This window comes from Anser brachyrhynchus (genome assembly GCF_964034855.1).
Source record: "Anser brachyrhynchus genome assembly, chromosome: 15".
Lineage (NCBI taxonomy): Eukaryota > Metazoa > Chordata > Aves > Anseriformes > Anatidae > Anser > Anser brachyrhynchus.
This window is the reverse complement of record NC_137733.1, coordinates 15279535-15296873: the sequence shown is the minus strand read 5'-3', so window position 1 is coordinate 15296873 and position 17339 is coordinate 15279535. Positions and strand designations below refer to the sequence as shown.

The window sequence follows — 17339 nt, the reverse complement described above, 5'->3', positions numbered from 1 at the left end:
GTGACGCCATTGTGGTTGTAGTTCTCCGCGCCGCGCAGCGCGATGGGAATCGTAGTTCTCGCCCCGCAGCGCCATGAGTGTTGTAGTCCCCCCCGCCGCGCAGCACCATGGGGGTTGTAGTCCCCTCCGCAGCGCAAAGCAATCGGAGTTGTAGTCCACCCCCGCGCCGCGGCGCTTTCCGGCAGGACGTAACGCTGCGGCAAAGCGCGCCGCTTTTTGCGACGGGAGGAGAGCGGGAACGCGGGCTGCGGCTGAGGGGGCCCGGCCGCGGGTGAGGCCCGAGGGGGGCCGGGGCCCTTCCCCGGCACCGGGAGCGGCCGGAGCGGGGTCGGGGGTGGCCGTGACGGGGCTGGGGGCCGGGCTGCTGGGCCTGGGGACGGGGAGGCGCCGGGGGAGCCCCCAGCGGCCTGCCGGGGGGTGGGGGAGGGCTGGGGAGGGGCTCTGTGTCAGGGGCTCTGTGTCAGGGGCAGGGGGATGGGATGGGGGGGTTTAAACTACAGCAGGGGAGATCTCGGGTAGGTACGGGACAGAAATCCTGCGTTCTGAGGGCGGCGGGGCACTGGCACAGGAGCCGCGGGTTTCCCGTCCCTAGAAGTGCCAGAGGCCAGGCTGGACGGGGCTGGGGGCAGGGGGCCCTGCCCACGGCAGGGGCTTGGGACTGGGCGATCTGTGAGGTCCCTTCCACCCCGAGCCGTTCTGTGGTACCCAGGCGGTGCTCGTGTTCCTAACGCAGGCCGTCTCCCCAGCAGGGACTGGCCCCCCCAGCGAGGACGCGTGCCGCGGTGCCATGGGACCCGTCGCCGCTGCCCGCGATGAGCCTCCCCGCGTGGCTTTTTGCTAGCCGGGGGGTCAGGATGCTGCCCCAGCCCTGGCGCTTCTTCTCGCGGGCGGCGGAGGATGCGGCACTGCAGAGGATCCGGAAGGTCCTGTGCGTGGCTGAGAAGAACGATGCCGCCCGGGGAATCGCAGATCTGCTCTCCAACAGCAGGATGCGGCGGGTAGGAACACGCTGCGTCTCCTTGCCTCTTCCTCGTGTGCCCACGGGTCCGGCGGAGCCGGCTACAGGCAGTCAGCTCAGCAGAGCCCCCGCTCAGTGGCCATGCAGCTCCTGGTCTCTTTTGTGTGTCTTATGCAAAGCTTGACATGGGGTCTGTGGCCCTTTCTGTCCACACGAGGGTACGAGAACTCTTTCTTTTGTGGACAAGCACCACTTGCCCAGATGGATCTGGGAGTCTTGGACCCATTTTCCTTCAGATCCTGAAGCCCTGCTGGGATTCAGTTCCACAGCTGTGCTCTCCATCCAGGCAGCTTTCTCCAGGCATTGAGCTCAGCAGTGGGGGTTCCCTGTGTTGTTCCCAGCTTTGCAGTGTACGTAGAAGCCTTCAGGAGCTGAAACCATCTGTTCCTGGTCAGAAAGCGCCGCTTCTGCAGCGTCAGCAAGTATCAGGGGCGTACTGAAGTTCACATAATGAAGCAAAGATGGTCTGTGGTTTGGAGAAGGGGAGTTCAAAGATCCCCTCTGTCAGCTGCTGCTTTGTTTTGTGACCTTTAACAGCTTGCATAATTACTTGGAATTTCCAAGCCAAGGAACTAGAAGCTGCTTCTAGACCGAACTGAGGTCTGATTGCAAGATGTTCTTGAGAACCAGAGCCCCGACAGTCTCAGTCAAGGAAGACGTTGCCATGCTTCTGTAGGAAAAGATTAAAACACCCGATCTAGAAACTTCCGCAAATGTCGGTTAGGTGGAAGGGACCCAGAGCTGGCACTGATGATCTTTTGGAGCAGGACGGTTGTTTGTCGGGAGCGGGGACAATAACTGGTCAACCCACATCTGCTCCGTACCAGTGATAAGCCTGGCACTGCCTCCGGGTGTGTTTTAAAATACTGGTACAGTGGGAACGCCATTCCCACGGCTCTAAATGAAAGGGGCAACTTCCATCCAACCTCCCTTGCCTCGGTGTTTTAGCTGCAGTACCTGATTGTCACCTGCCCCGTATTCCTGTGCCCTGCCGTAAAAGAGAAGATAAAGCGAGATGGAACGGGTTTGTTTGGCTTCTGTTAGGAGCCAGAAACTTAGCGACTTTCCTTTTCCTTCCAGAGAGAGGGGCTTTCCAAGTTCAACAAGATCTACGAATACGACTACCAGATGTTTGGCCAGGTAGAGCTCTCTTTCATTCCGCTGCTGGATTAGAGAAGTGCAAAATGCTAATTATAGAAAAAAAAAAGTCTGAAGTTATGAAACGCTCATCCAGTTTTGGCAAAAACAAGAAGTCAGATTTTCTTTTCTTGGCTTTCTTTCAACTTTCCATCCTTCTGTTTTTCCCACCTGTCAAAAGTGGGATTTAGAATTGGGAGCTTCCTACAAAAAAAAAAAAGAAGACAAGGAGGTAGCTTTAGATGCCTATGGGGGAAGGAGCCTGTTAGAAGAAGCAGGAGGGAGGTATCGAGCTGTGAGAACCGTGTCAGGTCGCAGGGCTCTGGGGAGCTTCCAGCAAACGATGGGCACTAATTACCTTGCCCCGTCTCTTGCAGACCGTCACCATGGTGATGACATCCGTCTCGGGACACTTGCTGGCTCACGATTTCAAGCTGCCCTTTCGCAAATGGTTTGTACTTAACTTATCCAGGGAAGTGAGGTGTTCTATCCAACTTCCCTCCCTTTTGTTCTCTGTGCGTGAAATAAGAGAAGCTGCACGTTTAGGGCTGCCTTCCAGATTTCCGCTCGTCTCTGACTGCATTTTGGTTCTGCTGCTTTTGAGTAAACTTGGCGTTTCACACAGATTCCTAAGTTAAGGCCCATAGTATAACACATTAATTCCAGTACCTGAACAGCATTTCCTCACGTGAGAGCACCAGTTAATGTCTCACAATATGTTTTAGTTTCTTACGTGCTGTTTATCCTCTGTTTGCCAGGCATAGCTGCAACCCTCTAGCTCTTTTTGATGCTGAAATAGAGAAATATTGTCCCGAAAATTACGTGGATATTAAGGTATGTTCTTGTTAACAGTTTCCTTGAAACTCAAAGATCAGATACTGTCTCAGACAGAGGGAGGATTGTACCTTTGTCCTTAACTGAAAAGTTTCTGGAGTTTGGCAAATTCCTCCTGGATTTTCTAGGACTGCTGTGTTGTTCTTCTGTACCGTGGAAGTCTCCTGCTAGTGTAAAATCAGAGCAGAAAACGAATGGCTACTTTGTAAAGAGTAGAAATGCTCTTTCCAACAAGGTGGCATTGGTAATTGCAACTCAATTTTACAAAAAATGTCGTTTTCAGAAAACAGACCGTGGTACAATCCAATCCAAGCTGTGTTTTGTTTTTTTTTAAACAAAGAATTAGATATAAGTAAATGAGTCGTTTCTTTTGAAAGCCGCCTAATCTCATGAGAGAGACCATTACAAAATGTTATTGCACCAATCCATCTCTATGGATACATGTTGCATTCCGTGTTCACTTAGTGAGTCATTCTGAAATGAAATGACAAAGCCAGCGGCCTGGCGCCTCTCATTCTGTCTTGTTTTCTGGTCTCAGAGAACCCTCGAACGAGAAGTCCAGCAGTGCCAAGCTCTGGTGATCTGGACGGACTGTGACCGAGAAGGAGAGAACATCGGCTTTGAGATCATTCATGTTTGCAAAGCTGGTGTGTAGAGCATCTGTTGCACCACTCTGCTTTCCATTAAAATGCTGATTTAACAGGTATCACTGCTCGGATCTAGTACCAGAGATGTCATTCTTACTCAATGATCAGCCTTGCTGTGTGCAGGTCAAATCCACTGGCTGTAATTCTGATAGATATTTGGCTTTGCTACACAAGAAATACTTTCCTCCCGTGGAAAGACACAGAATAGGTTGACAGCATGCTCTTTTTAGGACAGCTGTTTATTAGCTTATCCTTTCCATTGGTGTTTGTGTCACTTTGATTTTTTTTTTTTTTTTTGTCTTATAGTAAAGCCAAACCTCCAGGTTTTCCGAGCCCGCTTTTCAGAGATTACGCTTCATGCTGTCAGAACCGCCTGTGAGAATCTCACCCAACCGGATCAAAAAACTAGTGATGCTGTTGATGTCAGGCAGGAGCTGGACCTCAGGATAGGTACGTAAACGTGCTTTGGGGATGAGAGCTGACTGCTAGGCCTGAGCTGCTGCTTACACCTCTTTAAAAGCACATGAGCAAGGGCAGGGTGGGTAGGCAGGGGACGGTCAGCTCTGGCTCTGTCATCAATGTCAAGCTTATTTTCTCTACGCTCTTGAACTCTTAGATTGCTGTAAAAATTAGATAGCTGGCTATCAGCCTCTTCCTCGCTTCTCATTGAGCCACATGGAATTCACAATGTTAAAACTCGGCAAGGGGTACTTAAAAATCATCTGTTACTGTACCTCCGGCACAAGACAAAAATGCCCTCTGTAGTTCTGATTGTTAGATCAGAACCAACTAAAAACATCTCCTGTTTCACTGTAAACAACATACTATTTGAAGCAAACACTACGTTAATAGCTCATGCAGCACTGAAAGGATTCTGCAACTTTTAATATTAAAATTGGGGTAAAATTAATACTCAGACTATTAAAAGAGCCCTCTGTAGCACTGCAATTATCCTCCAATGTTATATTCAGTTCTAGTGTCCGTTTTGTTTTCTCAGGCGCTGCTTTCACCAGATTCCAGACGCTGAGGCTCCGGAAGATCTTCCCTGATATTTTAGCAGACCAGCTGATCAGCTATGGTAGTTGCCAGTTCCCAACCCTGGGGTTTGTAGTGGAACGCTTTAAAGCCATCCAGGCCTTTGTTCCTGAAGCCTTCTATAAAATCAAAGGTATGCTGGAGGAAAATGAGAACTGAACCCTGTCTTAAAGGGTTTAATGTCTTTGAGAAGGAAAAGTGTCAGGCAACCAACAAACGATTGCTGCAGAGGTGATTCCCTCTTCCTTTGCCATGATCATTACGCAGAACTATGAAGGTTTACCAGTAGCGTTGCCCTTTTGCCCCTGTCTTTTAGCTACGTTACTACTCTATCACTCTGATCTGGTTTTCAAAACAGTGACACATGAACACGAAGACGGCAATGTGGTCTTCAACTGGAAGAGGAACCGGCTCTTTAATCATACAGCGTGCCTGGTCCTTTACCACATGTGTATGGAGGTAGGAAAGCTTGCAAACAGTCGTGTGATCTAGCACCAGCTAAACGTTTCCCACATCCTTCTTGCTCAAGATGTTTAAAGAACAGCCTGTGTGAACTCTTCAAGGAGATTTTGCTTATTCTGCATTTAGGATCCTGTAGCGACTGTTGTTGAAGTTGGGAGCAAGCCAAAGAGCAAATGGAGGCCCCTGCCCCTGGACACCGTGGTATGTTTGAACTGTGCTGAAAAGGCTGATGTGAAAGAAGCTTTGAGCAGATGTTTTACTCACCACTCAGAATTATGCACAAATACGTGGTTTTTTTTTCCTGGCTCCTCCCAACACAGGAACTTGAGAAATTGGCTTCCCGCAAACTGAAAATAAATGCAAAGGAAACCATGAGAATAGCAGAAAAACTCTATACTCAAGGGTAAGAAAGCAAGATTTGTCTTGGTAAACTTAATTATTTTAAAAATAGATGACCTTTAGACCAAAATGGGAAGCATCCTGGAGCACCTCTTAACGTGTTCTTCTGTCTTTCTTAAGGCTTATCAGCTATCCCCGAACAGAGACCAACATTTTCCCCAAGGAGCTGAACCTCTCCGCCTTAGTGCAACAGCAAACACAGGACCCAAACTGGGGGGCGTTTGCGCAGAGGATTTTGGATCAGGGTGGGCCAACTCCTCGGAGCGGAACCAAAACAGATCAGGCTCACCCACCCATTCACCCCACCAAATACACTGCTAACCTGCAGGTGAGTTTCATAAAGGTATAACTGGCTGGTTGGTACTGCTTGGAGAATAAAGATGGAGCTCTTAACAGTACGGTCATTAGTGCAGTATCCTCACCTGAGATCTCATTAATATTTCTTGACACCTTGCTAACACTGGAGGAGAGCCTGACCCTCATTTTCTCTTTGATATTAGGGCAACGAGCAGAGACTGTATGAATTCATCGTGCGCCATTTTCTGGCTTGCTGCTCTCAAGACGCCAAGGGACAGGAAACAACTGTGGAGATTGACATTGCTAATGAGCGATTCGTTGCTCAAGGACTAATGATCCTGGCCCGAAATTATCTGGAAGTCTATCCTTATGAGAAGTGGAGTGACAAGGTAACGCCCTTGAAAATCATAGGTGGGAGAGGCTAGAGTACCTGCAGTTTAAAACTGGACGTGGGTTGTACTGTTGTGAGAACTTCCCAGCCAGCTTCAGGCCCCTGTACAGAACATCCTGGAACAATTCCAGCCCCAGTGGCTGTTTCACTTAGAGCCATCTCTGCTGAAGACCTGTGCCACGTTATTCTGCCAGCCTTGGCTAGATTCTCCCCCTTCTGACACTGCAGAGACCGTACAGGGCTGCTTCCACCTTGGGAAGATTACTCACCCAGAGGAGCTGCAATTGCCATTCCGTGGTCTCTCTGGCAGCTCGTTACTGGCAAATCCTGAGCACCCCGAGCCTTGATCTCCTCCAGAACAGGGTGCTGTTGTGTTACTGCACTGGCCTGCAGTTAGCACGACATTTTGTCTCTTCAGTGAATGGTCCAGCAAGGCAGTTTCAAAGAGATTCTCCTTCCCTTCAGGTTATCCCACTGTATCAGAAAGGGTCTCGCTTTCAGCCCACTACAGTGGAGATGGTGGATGGGGAAACCAGCCCTCCATTGCTCCTCTCAGAAGCGGATCTCATTGCGCTCATGGAGAAACATGGCATTGGTCAGTATCGGCAGCGTGGCCTTTCGCTCGTGGCAGAGCTTTGTTCATAGGCTTCTCAGCTTACCTGGTACCAGTTCTGTCCCAGCCTCAGAGCAGGGAATTCTCTACGTGTCACTTCAGATAAGAAGTTACTTAAATATATATAGAACACAGGGGTAGTAGAGACCTGTGGGCAAATTCCAGGGATCCTAAGGAGTCTGCAGAGCGTCTCCAATACCGAGGGGGATGTGCAGGTTAGGGTCAAGGGCATGTTTGCACCTTGGTGGCCTCAGTGCCAACAGAATGTGAGGCCAGTGCTGCTCCTGGCTATACGTTCTGTCCCCCCTCCCTTCAGCATCTTGCGCTCTGCAGCAGGCACAGGGGAAGTCTCTTCTCGGCACCTGATCTGACTAACAACCTGTCTGCTTTCAGGGACTGATGCCACTCACGCAGAGCACATTGAGACAATCAAGACACGGATGTACGTGGGCCTCACAGCAGATCAGAGATTCCTCCCGGGCCACCTGGGCATGGGGCTGGTTGAAGGTACGGGCAGCGCTTGTCAGGAGGAGGGCAGGTTCCTTATTTATTCATTTCTTTCACTTACCCTGCAATGTGCTCCTCAGGCTATGATTCCATGGGCTACGAGATGTCCAAGCCCGACCTTCGAGCTGAGCTGGAGGCTGATCTGAAACTGATCTGTGAGGGGAAGAAAGACAAATCTGTAGTGCTGCAGCAGCAGGTCCAAAAGTACAAACAAGTCTTCGTTGAGGCCGTGGCCAGAGCCAACAAGTGAGTTTTATCTTCACCCTCTTCCGCTTGCTTTGCCATTCTGAGAGGTGCTGGCTTGTCATCCGCGGCTCAGCCTGGAGTGGGGTCCTGTCACATTGTCTTCTCGGAGCTCTGCCCAGTGCACGCAGGCATCTGCGTGGGATGGGGCAGCTCAGTGTGGCATGCTGTCATGGGCTGCTGCCAGCTGCTCACCGTGGTTTAAACTCTTCACGTTAAACGCAGAGCTGGCTGGAGGAGATGTCAGAGTGCACTGACCTCTTCCGTGGCACACCCACATCTAGAGGCACGGTGCTGAATCATCATGCTCAGGGAGAAGCTCAGAGGGGCCGTGCTGAGGGCAGCAGGCAGCAATTCACTGCCTGACTGCTTTTTGCAGAGGGGACAGGACGCTCTGCTTGTTTCCCTACAGGCTGGACCAGGCCCTGGCTCAGTATTTTGGAGAAGCCACAGAAATTGCTGAGCAAGAGGAAGTCTACCCAGCAATGCCAGTTCCCATTCGGAAATGCCCACAGTGCAACAACGACATGGTCCTGAAGACCAAGAGGAACGGCGGGTTGGTGACCTTCTCTATCATTTCAGACACACAAGGCTGCTTTCTGAGTGTTCATTTACCTTCCCTCTGCAGCATGCGGGAACTCCACCAGCTACGTAAGCCGCGTGGACTCAGCTGAACCTCTTTCTCAAGTTAAAACCAAACGTTGTTTGGACAGCTTCTGAGAGCTGAGAAGAGAGAAGAACATATCACTGCCTGTCTTGACATTACCTCTTCTTCATTTGCTGCCTTTGTCCCATGGCAGGTTCTATCTCAGCTGCACGGGCTATCCAGCTTGTAAAACTGCAGTCTGGTTTCCCGATTTTGTGCTGGACGTGGCCAAGGACGAGAGCATCTGTGCTGAGTGTAGACCCCATCCTGTTCACAGGTAGGTCACACCAGGTATCCCTTCATGAGATGTAACCCCTCAGACGTTACGGGTTTGTCACCAGAGCCAGAGACTTCCGTGGGCTAGGCTGGGCAACCATTTTCTGTTCCAATCTTGGAAAGCGGGAGCAGCACTCCTGTGGGTTGGGGATGGAAAGAAGGTGGAGGGAAAGAGGTAGACAGCGTCAGTACAGCAGAACTAAAAAAAAAACAAACCACAAGTCCAAATCGAGGTCTGTTGATGAGAAGCTGTATGAACTGATGGGTTTGTATTCTTCCTTTCCTTTTAGACTGAAGTTTAAGTTCAAGAGAGGCAGCGTTCCACCCATGATGCCCCTGGAGTTTGTTGGCTGCATCGGCGGCTGCGATGAGATGCTGAGAGAGCTCTTGGACCTGAAGTACTTACACAGGTCGTCGCAGCCTGCGCGGTCAGCCAGCCAGCAAGCTAACCACTTGCAGGCCAACAACTCCTTCAGCAGGGCAAGCAGCGACAGCAGGCAGGCGAGGGGGACCACGAACCCGGCGGCGGGACATCTCCTCTCCTTGAGTACACCGAGAGCACACAGGCCTGCTCCCGCAGCTGCTCCAGACAACGGGAACAACGCAGTGGTGTGCAACTGCGGGAACGAAGCCACGCTGTTAACTGTGCGCAAAGAGGGTCCCAATCAAGGCAGGCAGTTTTACAAATGCAACGCCAATACCTGCAATTTTTTCCTCTGGGCTAACGAGCAGTCAGAGGACAGGAGCAACGCAGCCCCGTGGGGCTCTGCACCGCCCCAGCCCTTTGGGGGAAGGGGCCGAGCAGGCTTTCAGAGACCAGGAGGAGGAGGGAGAGGCCCAGAGCTCTTTGGAAGCAACAACTCCGGCTCAGGAGGTGGCACCGTCTGCAATTGCGAGCAGCCAGCTGTCACGCGCACCGTCCAAAAGGACGGCCCTAACAAGGGGCGGCAGTTCCACACGTGCTCAAAACCCAGAGAGCAGCAGTGCGGCTTCTTCCAGTGGGCTGATGAAAACGCGGCACCAGGTAAGGCCGGGCCTGGGGTGAGAGACAAGGCTTGGAGGCTGTTCTTAAAGCTAAACCGAGCAGACGTTGCTCGTACATCCATAATGCTGTCACTGCACAGCTTTTGTAGGAACTCTTACATTTGGCAGGCTTCAGGTTTGTCTTGGGACGTCTGTCAGCAGCGTTGCAGCGCTTTAAATGTTGCTTGTAACAACCGAGTCAGGCTTACCTTTGTGCGAATGCCAGCAGGATGCGTCCTCGTAACACAGATCCACTGAGCTCTCAGCAGCAACAGGATGCTTTGCTTCTACACGCAGCAAGCTTGCGCGTCTGCCTGTCCGTGTGTCCCTGGATGAAGCCCAGCAGGCTTCCCAGCAGTCTGTCTGGGACAGAATTTGTCCGTCCTAGAGCTTAGCGTTTGGTTTTGGGAGAGCTGTTCCTGACTTGATACAGAGTTGAAGCAGTGGCACCGCGTTTGGCGATCTTAAGCCCCGTTCTGTCACGTCAGGGAAGCTGTGGTGGCTCCCTCTGCCCTAGGTTAGGGGCGCAGTGAAAGGCCAAGCCTGGCCGAAGCTTTGACGCTGAGCGTGGCTGCAGGGGAGAGGTGCTGAAAGCAAATACCCACTAAAAAACAAAAATCACAAAGGAAAAAAAAAGGATGTGAAAGACAGAAAAAGCATTGACACAAAGGGACTGTAAGCAAAGTACAGAGGTGGAGGCGCGGTGTGAGAGCGCTCCTCAACGCTGGCCTCCTCCTTAGACATTTGGCCCTGGAGGGGCAGAACCAAATTTTCAGAGCTACTTCAAAACCAAGTCTTATTCTGGCATGTTTTGTTGTTTCTGCTTTGGCTGTAGCCCAGAGCACGCAACCAGAAAGCTCAGTTTCCCCTGTTCTGTTCACACATTTCTCTAATGCTGCAGGACAAAGGGATAACATGCAAATGCTCAGACAAATCTGAAGCAAGCGCAGTTTCAGGACTAATTTGAGTGGCTGGGCTAGTAAAAGCCTTGATCTCCTGCCATTTTGAACCTATCGCCTGTTTTTCACCTCTGTATATTTTCAGAGGTGTTTAAATCCAAGTCGTTCCTTTGTAGGGGCTTCTGGAGATGCTTCGTGGAACCACTTTGGGAGCAGCGGGCACTCAAGGGAGCTGGGAAGTAAAACGAAGAGACCAAGCAACCTCTCCTCAGGAGGCACGGCCAAGAAACCACGGACCTGTAGCATTTGCCACCAGCCTGGCCACACGAAGAAAACTTGCCCTCACAGCCACTGAGCCTGGGTGGCATCCCCTGAGGGGCTGGGAGCTGCTACGGAAAGGAGCCTGCGAGTGCTTTCTGGAGGGGCTGGTGGCAGCCTGCTCCTGCCGGGGATACCCTCACCGCTCAGTGGGCCCGGGCAGCAAGGGTTCAACCAGCTCCGAGAAGCGGCTCCACCGCTTGCGTTACCCTTTGGTTTTCGGCTGCTCTTCCGCTGAGCCGACTGGAAGACGCAAAAGCGTTTGGAAACTGCGAGTCTGCAGAGAAAACCGCAGTGGGTCTCGTCCACTGGCAGCCCCCGCCGCGGCAGTGGTCACATCTACACGGCGTTCCTGCATGAGGAGCTGGGTTGGAGCCACTGGGACAAGCCCCAGGGCTGCTCAACTCTCCTCAGTTCCCGGCTTTCCACAGTGTGGAATTTTATTTTCAGTTGCCCTTCAGGGTGGGAGCTCCCTGAGCACCCTTCCCCTCGTTTTGTCACAGCCCCGTACGCCTCCTACCTTGGCTGTCCGTCTGTGAAGGATTGCCAGGTGCAGAGATGATGGAGCCGGTGCCCGCCCTGAAGGGGAAGCTCAGCTGCAGTGCTCAGGGAGAGCCTTTGCTTGAGGCTGCTCCTGAATTGGAAGCTGCATCCTTCCTCAAACCTCGAGGCGTGCCAGCGCGATGCTGCTAGCTAATGGAAGTTAATTTTTGTTACGGTAATAACTTTGTATTAAAAGATTATTTAATTTTTAAAGTTTGATACGGTGGCAACTTACTGTTCCTTCCAGCTTACACTAGTTACGCTGTTCCTGTAAAAGCATCCACCCAAGTCTTGTTCTTTCCATTCACTCAGCGGAACAATGCAGCAGCTTTCTTGGCAGAAACTCCCTGCAGCTTTTTTTTTTAAATCAGGGAGCTGCAGCGGGGTAGGGCAAGCAGTTTTACCTCCCTAGCTGCATCTGTTGTAGCGCTGCTGTCCGGGGAAAGAGAGACAACGGGCTGAAGCTGGAGGGAGCTCCTTTTTTCCTGCGCTTAGTTTAGTCTGAGCTCCCTGAGAAAGCCCGCCTGCCTCCTCCCTCTGTTTGGGCTTTCTTTACTTCAAAGCGAGTCGTTCCACACACCTCCCTTGCTCTCTTCTGCCAGAGGGCAGCGCTCGGCTGTTCCCCCGGGGCCTCTGGGGCTGCTCCTGAGCACAGGGCAGTTCCCCTGGGTCAGTGCTAAGGGGACACAGCGCACTTTTAGAGGGTAGCTCGGAGCAGGGGTGGTCACAGCAGCACAGCTTCGCCTTCGAGTCAGCACAAGAAAAAAAAAAAAAAAAGAGCTTCTAACCCTGCCACAGCTCCTTGCTGTCGGCCTACAGCTACGGAGGAAGGTCAGGAGAATTCACGTTGCGTTTTCCCGTACCCCTTGCTCCCCCTCTTAGCAGCTGTAGCCTAAAAATACAGGCCCAGTGGCGAAAATAACAGGATTACGAGGCTCTGTGATGCAGTCGCTGAGCTGGCAGCAGCCTCCGAAGGGCAGCAGAGCAGGAAGCGTCTGCAGAGCAGGCAGGCAGCAGGTTCAGCGTTGCTGATGGCGCTGGCTGTTACCAGCTTTACTGGTTTAAGCCCCAGTTGGTGCTCAGGCAGCGGAGCTGTGAGAGCCGCTGGGTGAACGGCCGCGAGCTCAGCGCCGGCCAGCTCGCACCGCAGCCCAGCACCCCGCGGGAGCACCGGCTGCTCCAGGACAGCCGCAGCCCTTATCACGGGAGAGGAGACAAAACAGAGCCGAGGCGAGGACCAGTGTACGCAGCGCAGGTTTATTCTTACCGCTAACACTTGGGAAGTGGTTCGGAGGAACAGATTAATCTTCAGACCGAGAGGAAAGGCAGATTGTTATTTTTTTCCCCCCTTCCATAAACGAGATAACTAAAGAAAACTAAACCACAACAGGCGCTCACGTTGAAGGCCATAGGATTTTTCCATCTCCAGCAGTGTGCAAAACCAGCATAGCTCTTCCCGTTAAACACAAGAGTGCATTCCTTCACACCTGGACTGCAGCCGGAGCCGAAGCCCACTAGCAGCCCCTCCAAGGGGGAAAAAAAAAAGAACAAAACACTCAAACAAAACAGATCATAATAAAAAGCAGCACGAACCACTGCGGTTCTTGCAAGCACTCTGCTCCAAGCATCGTTCCTGTCCCTTCCTGCCCCCCGCCACGAGGCTCCAGGAGAACAGGACCTCAAGACAGCAGCAATACATGCATGGAAAGGCCGCTCAACAGGCTGGAGGGGACGCCGAGGCTTGTTAAGAGCAGCCTGTACCCGCACGGACGCTGGCAGTGCCACGCCGCAGCCCCCACCCAGGAGCCCGTGCCCCCAGGAGGCCGCAGCTCCTCCGCCACCACCCTTCCAACCCCACAACGGCTCCAGGAAAGGGGCCCAGAGCCCCTCCTTCGGGCAGAACGGCCAGGTAGGGCTGAGCTTGCCCATCTGGCAGCCGAAAGGGTTTCCAAAGACTAACCCTGCAGTCACATTCGCTACAGCAACGCCTCGCAGCGCCCGGAGAGCCGCATGGGCATCGCTTGGGCTTTATTTTGGGTTGGCAACATCCCGGCCTGCAGAGCTGGCGAGGGATGAGGCTCCCACCCCAGCCCAGCAGCATGGCACTGTGAGAACAAGTTGGGTGCTGGCAGAAGGACCCACACAGCACCCAGGACACCCCAAACCGTGAGGTTTGCAGCAGCAGCATGGGACCGTGCCCCTCCAGCTCCCTCGCAAGGGAAAGGGGCTGCCCCAGGAGGCAGGGGAAGCTCGGCCCCGCTCAGGTCTCAGTTTCAGAGCACGAGGGGAGCCTGGCAGGCTGGGACAGACAGCAGTTCACCGGGAACCAGAGGCCAAACTTGCTCCGTGCTGGCTCCCAGCAGCGGGGACTCGCCTTTAGGTACTCCAGGCACGGGCTGGGTTTGACCTGGGTAGGCAGAGCCTCCCAGCAAGAGGCTCCTTACACCGCCACCCACCTCTTCTCAGGCACATTTTATTCAGAAGAAGAAATGCTTTTGTTCGTAAAGTGCAAGAACTTGGCCTCTTACCGACTAGTCAACTAGAAGCATCACAACCCACGGCAGGGAGCAGCAGGCAGACGGGGCACGCCCGACGTCGGGGGGCTCCCCACGCGCCGCTCATTCCTCCACCAGCAGGAGCTCCGGCTCCGCTACGGCCCTGTAGAGCAGGAAGCCCATCTCTTCGACCTCCTCCTCCAGCAGCTCGCCGAAGAGGTTGACTTTGCGGTTGAAATAGGAAGGCAGGGCGCCTCGCTCCAGGTAGCCGACCAGCTCCTCCAGCACCTGCTGGAACCGGGCAGCGAGGCTGCCCTCTGCCCAGTCCGAACCGGCGGCGCTGAGGTGCAGGACGACGTGCGCCAAGGGGCTGCCGCTCAGTTTGCGCAGGGCGGGGTGGCTCCCGCAGACGCCGTTCAGGAGCCGGAGGCAGCGCTGCCTGGCCCCGGCGTCGCCAGCATCCAGCTCCCTCACCTTCGAGACCTCCGCCCTGCCGAAGCTCTCCAGCCAGAGGTTTTCCACCAGTCCCTCGGGGGGAGCGGCCAGCAGAACCTTGCCGTCCATCTCCACCACGGGGAAGAGGGCGACGCTCAGCTCCACCTGCTCGTGTTTCACCTCCAGCCTCAGCTCCCGCGAGGCCACGACCGGGTGGATGAGGCTCCCCAGGAGGCTGCCGATGGCAGGCCAGTTGATGGAGGCCACCAGCATCTTGTGCAGGGTCTCGTTGAGCGCGTTGGAGGAGAGGTACCGACCCACGAGGAACTTGTCCCAGGGGCTGCACCCGCGAGGGAAATACTCCAGATCCCTCCTCTTGATCATCCAGTACCGGGGGTTTCTCACCACGGTGTCCTCCCCTGGGATGAGGCTCCAGTGCGTGGCGTCGAGGACCACGGGCAGCATGAAGTGGACGTGGTCAGCAGCGAGAACCCCGAGGCCGTCGAGCAGGGGACCGCTGAGGAAGAGGCTGCCGAAGGGCAGCTCCGGGCACTTGTTCCTCAGGAAGTTCTGCAGCTCGGCGCAGATGCGGCGGGCCAGCTGCCAGCCAAACGCCGCTTGCGCCTCCTGCACGGCCAGGTGGCTGCTGAAGCGCAAGAGGAGCTTCTCCTGCAGCGTGAGGCAGCGCGGGGGGCTGGATTCGACCTGAGGAGGCTCCGGAGGCGCTGGGCAGACCCTGGGCTCTGCAAAAAGGGGATGGGACCAAGGAAGAAGTCACGGCTCTGGGCAGATCAGCTGCACCAGCGTCTCCTGCCACAGCCACGGTGAAGGCATGAGCTCAAAGTTCAGCCCTCAACCTTCAGAGGTGACGCTGACCTTGCCGAGAGGGGCACCACGCAGCGCTCTGACATTAACAGCGCCTTTCAGGCGACGTGGGGCTCACACTAACCCCAAAACCCAGCAGCGCCCAGAGGTGCTAGAGGTGGGCAACCCAGGCTAAGCAGCAGCGGCCAGGCCAGGGACGAAGTGCGAGGGCCCCCCGCGAGTCTCAGCCCCACCGCTTGCCCCTGCCACGCTCGGGCAGACCCAGCCCTGCCCCGGTGCCTGCCGGATCGCTTCGGTGCTGCCAACGATCCTGCTCGGGGCGCGGTGCCTCAGGACCTGCCCCGCACCAAGCCGGGCCGCCTTCCCACTCAGAAAAACACCGCCGTCGGAGCCAGCCGGCTAAGTCAGCCTTCGTCCACAACAATTCACGAGCACACCTTCCTCCCTGGACAGAGCTGACCCAAAAACCAAGCATTGTTCAACGGGAAACAAAGCCAAAGCGGCCTCCTCCGCGACGGGCTGGCTGAGCCGCCCGGGCTGCGAAGAGCGCGGGCACTGCCAAAAAAGGGGCTGCGGCTCGGGAGCCTCCCACGGAGGAAGGCACAATCGGGTCAGCTTTCCGACCACAGAGCTAAAAATAACGCGGTGCTCCCAGGCAGCCGGGAGCACAGGCGCAGCCTGCCCCAGCACATCAAGGTGATCTTCACCCGTGCAGCCCGGCGCCCCGACCGCGCGCTCGCCGCGAGCATCACCTGGTGCTGGCGGTGGAGCCGGAGAGAGCAGGGGCTCGCTGAGGTCCTCCCTTCTCTGCCTCTTGGGAGGTTTCTGCGTCGCTTTGATCAAGGCCAAGTCCTGCCAGCTCTCCTCCAGGGTCTTCTGCTCGGCTTTGGGATCGCCTTCATCGCGAGGGCTCGTGGCTCGGTCTATCAGCTGGAGGGAGAGACAAAAGGAGGGGATGCGTGCGAGGTCCAAAAAAATCCCACACCTCACCCAGAGGGAATGCAGCAGGGGCTCTCCCATCCCTGCTGCAGGCGAGGAGCCGCAGTCCCCCAAAGGCTTGTTGTTCTGGCCGTGGCACCCACGTGAGCTGGGGCTGCTCACACAGACCCAGGGAGGGAAAGCCCCACGACCACCAGCCCCCTCTGCAGAAGGCTGCCACCACCGGATGAGCAAGGGGACGTTCCGCAAGGAAAACCAGCACGGCAAGCTGTCCTCTCAGCACCATGTCTTAGCAGTTACATCCCAAACTAGAGGACAACTGCCCCTCTAATACACACGTGGGTAAGCACAGCTGCGTGCAGGGCTCCTGCTTGCCCAAACAATTAAGTTATGAAGCCAGACAGACGCACGTTAGCTACCTACAGATTTTTAAAGGGAAAACATTCAGGTATCCAAACGGGAACCAGGCCTCAGACACCTTTCTGGAAGGGACACAGCCCCCCGAACCCCCCAAACGAGATTGCAAAGAGGACACACTGAGGGAGCAGCCCCGCAGCCCGTTTCCGCGTGCCGCGGCCAGGGAGCCGGGCAGCCCCGGTAGCCCCAACCCCAAGGCCGCCGCCAGCCTCACCCGTTTGACGGCCAGCGTGGCGATGGCGAGCACGGCCGCGCCGCTGACGCCCAGCACCAGCCTGGCGTTGGCCAGCAGCACGTCGAGGACGCTGCCCAGCCCGCTGTCGTCCTGCCGCTTGCCCCGCTTGTGCGTGAACTCCATGGTCGCCCTGAGGAGGGGAAGGAGGACAACGGAGCGCCGTCAGCCGGCACCGGGGGGCAGCCTCCGGGGGTGGGGTGGGGGTGGGGGGGAGGCCACCAGCCGAGCCTCAGGGGAGGCCGACCGGGCCACCGAGGCGCTGGGCCCGACCAAGGGTCACCCCGGGTGCGGCTCCCGCGTCCTCGCCCGGCCGCTGCGCAACCAGGGGAGGGGACAGCGGGGCTGGGGACGTTGGGGGGGGGGGGGGAGCTGCACCGGGACCCCCGGGAAGGGCTGGGCCGGGGAGACCCCCGCTCATAGGGCTGCCAAGGGGGGGGAGGGCGGCTGGGCGGGGGGCACCCCGGGGGCACCTCCCCCCAACCGGGCCGAGCCGTGCCGGCGCCCTGTCCCCCCCCCCCCCCCCCGCACTCACCGCGCAGCCCCCGGTAACCCCCCGGTAACCCCCCGTAACCCCGCAGAGCGGCGCGCGGCGGCGCGCCGGCGCGCCCGCAGTACCCGGCGGGCCTCGGCGCAGCCAATCGCAGCGAGGCGCGCCGGCGCGCCCGCAGTACCCGGCGCGCCTCGGCGCAGCCAATAGCAGCGAGG

The 17339-nt window shown here is 55.6% G+C and overlaps 2 protein-coding genes across 7 annotated transcripts; one reads left to right on the top strand and one right to left on the bottom strand.

Moving 5' to 3' along the window:
* Positions 1 to 159: 159 nt before the first annotated feature.
* On the top strand, positions 160 to 11507 carry TOP3A (DNA topoisomerase III alpha). Of its 5 annotated transcripts, none has more exons than XM_080556048.1 (20): positions 160 to 271; positions 747 to 998; positions 2099 to 2158; positions 2533 to 2606; positions 2914 to 2989; positions 3528 to 3636; positions 3943 to 4086; positions 4634 to 4804; positions 5030 to 5130; positions 5260 to 5334; positions 5454 to 5536; positions 5653 to 5860; positions 6033 to 6218; positions 6686 to 6815; positions 7227 to 7340; positions 7421 to 7586; positions 7996 to 8139; positions 8384 to 8506; positions 8796 to 9529; positions 10604 to 11507. In XM_080556048.1, the coding sequence occupies exons 2-20, from the start codon at positions 813 to 815 to the stop codon at positions 10780 to 10782; spliced, it is 3063 nt and encodes a 1020-aa protein (XP_080412174.1). In that variant the 5' UTR covers positions 160 to 271; positions 747 to 812; the 3' UTR covers positions 10783 to 11507. The 5 variants fall into 5 exon arrangements, with proteins under 5 accessions (XP_080412174.1, XP_080412175.1, XP_080412177.1 ...); XM_080556049.1 differs by having other exon boundaries at positions 171 to 271; positions 750 to 998; XM_080556051.1 differs by lacking the exons at positions 160 to 271; positions 747 to 998 and adding an exon at positions 1010 to 1690.
* Positions 11508 to 12526: 1019 nt separating this feature from the next.
* MIEF2 (mitochondrial elongation factor 2) lies at positions 12527 to 17310 on the bottom strand. Of its 2 annotated transcripts, XR_013939549.1 has the most exons (5): positions 17167 to 17310; positions 16614 to 16764; positions 15796 to 15973; positions 13133 to 14961; positions 12527 to 12903 (listed from the first exon to the last, which is right to left on the bottom strand). XR_013939549.1 is itself a non-coding variant. In XM_080556064.1 (4 exons), exons 2-4 carry the CDS (start codon positions 16755 to 16757, stop codon positions 13907 to 13909), a joined length of 1377 nt encoding a protein of 458 aa, XP_080412190.1. In that variant the 5' UTR covers positions 16758 to 16764; positions 17167 to 17310; the 3' UTR covers positions 12527 to 13906. The 2 variants fall into 2 exon arrangements, 1 of the variants encoding a protein (XP_080412190.1); XM_080556064.1 differs by having other exon boundaries at positions 12527 to 14961.
* Between the last annotated feature and the right edge of the window lie 29 nt (positions 17311 to 17339).

What these genes read in the sequence shown, in the direction of transcription:
- TOP3A (XM_080556048.1), top strand. Translation starts at nt 813, where the DNA reads ATGAGCCTCCCCGCGTGGCTTTTTGCTAGCCGGGGGGTCAGGATGCTG. An exon ending in AAGACCAAGAGGAACGGCGG is followed by an intron (nt 8,140 to 8,383) that starts GTTGGTGACCTT and finishes GTCCCATGGCAG; the next exon opens with GTTCTATCTCAGCTGCACGG. An exon ending in AGACCCCATCCTGTTCACAG is followed by an intron (nt 8,507 to 8,795) that starts GTAGGTCACACC and finishes CTTTCCTTTTAG; the next exon opens with ACTGAAGTTTAAGTTCAAGA.
- MIEF2 (XM_080556064.1), bottom strand. Translation starts at nt 16,757, where the DNA reads ATGGAGTTCACGCACAAGCGGGGCAAGCGGCAGGACGACAGCGGGCTG. An exon ending in CCACGCTGGCCGTCAAACGG is followed by an intron (nt 15,974 to 16,613) that starts GTGAGGCTGGCG and finishes CTCTCCCTCCAG; the next exon opens with CTGATAGACCGAGCCACGAG. An exon ending in GGCTCCACCGCCAGCACCAG is followed by an intron (nt 14,962 to 15,795) that starts GTGATGCTCGCG and finishes CCCTTTTTGCAG; the next exon opens with AGCCCAGGGTCTGCCCAGCG.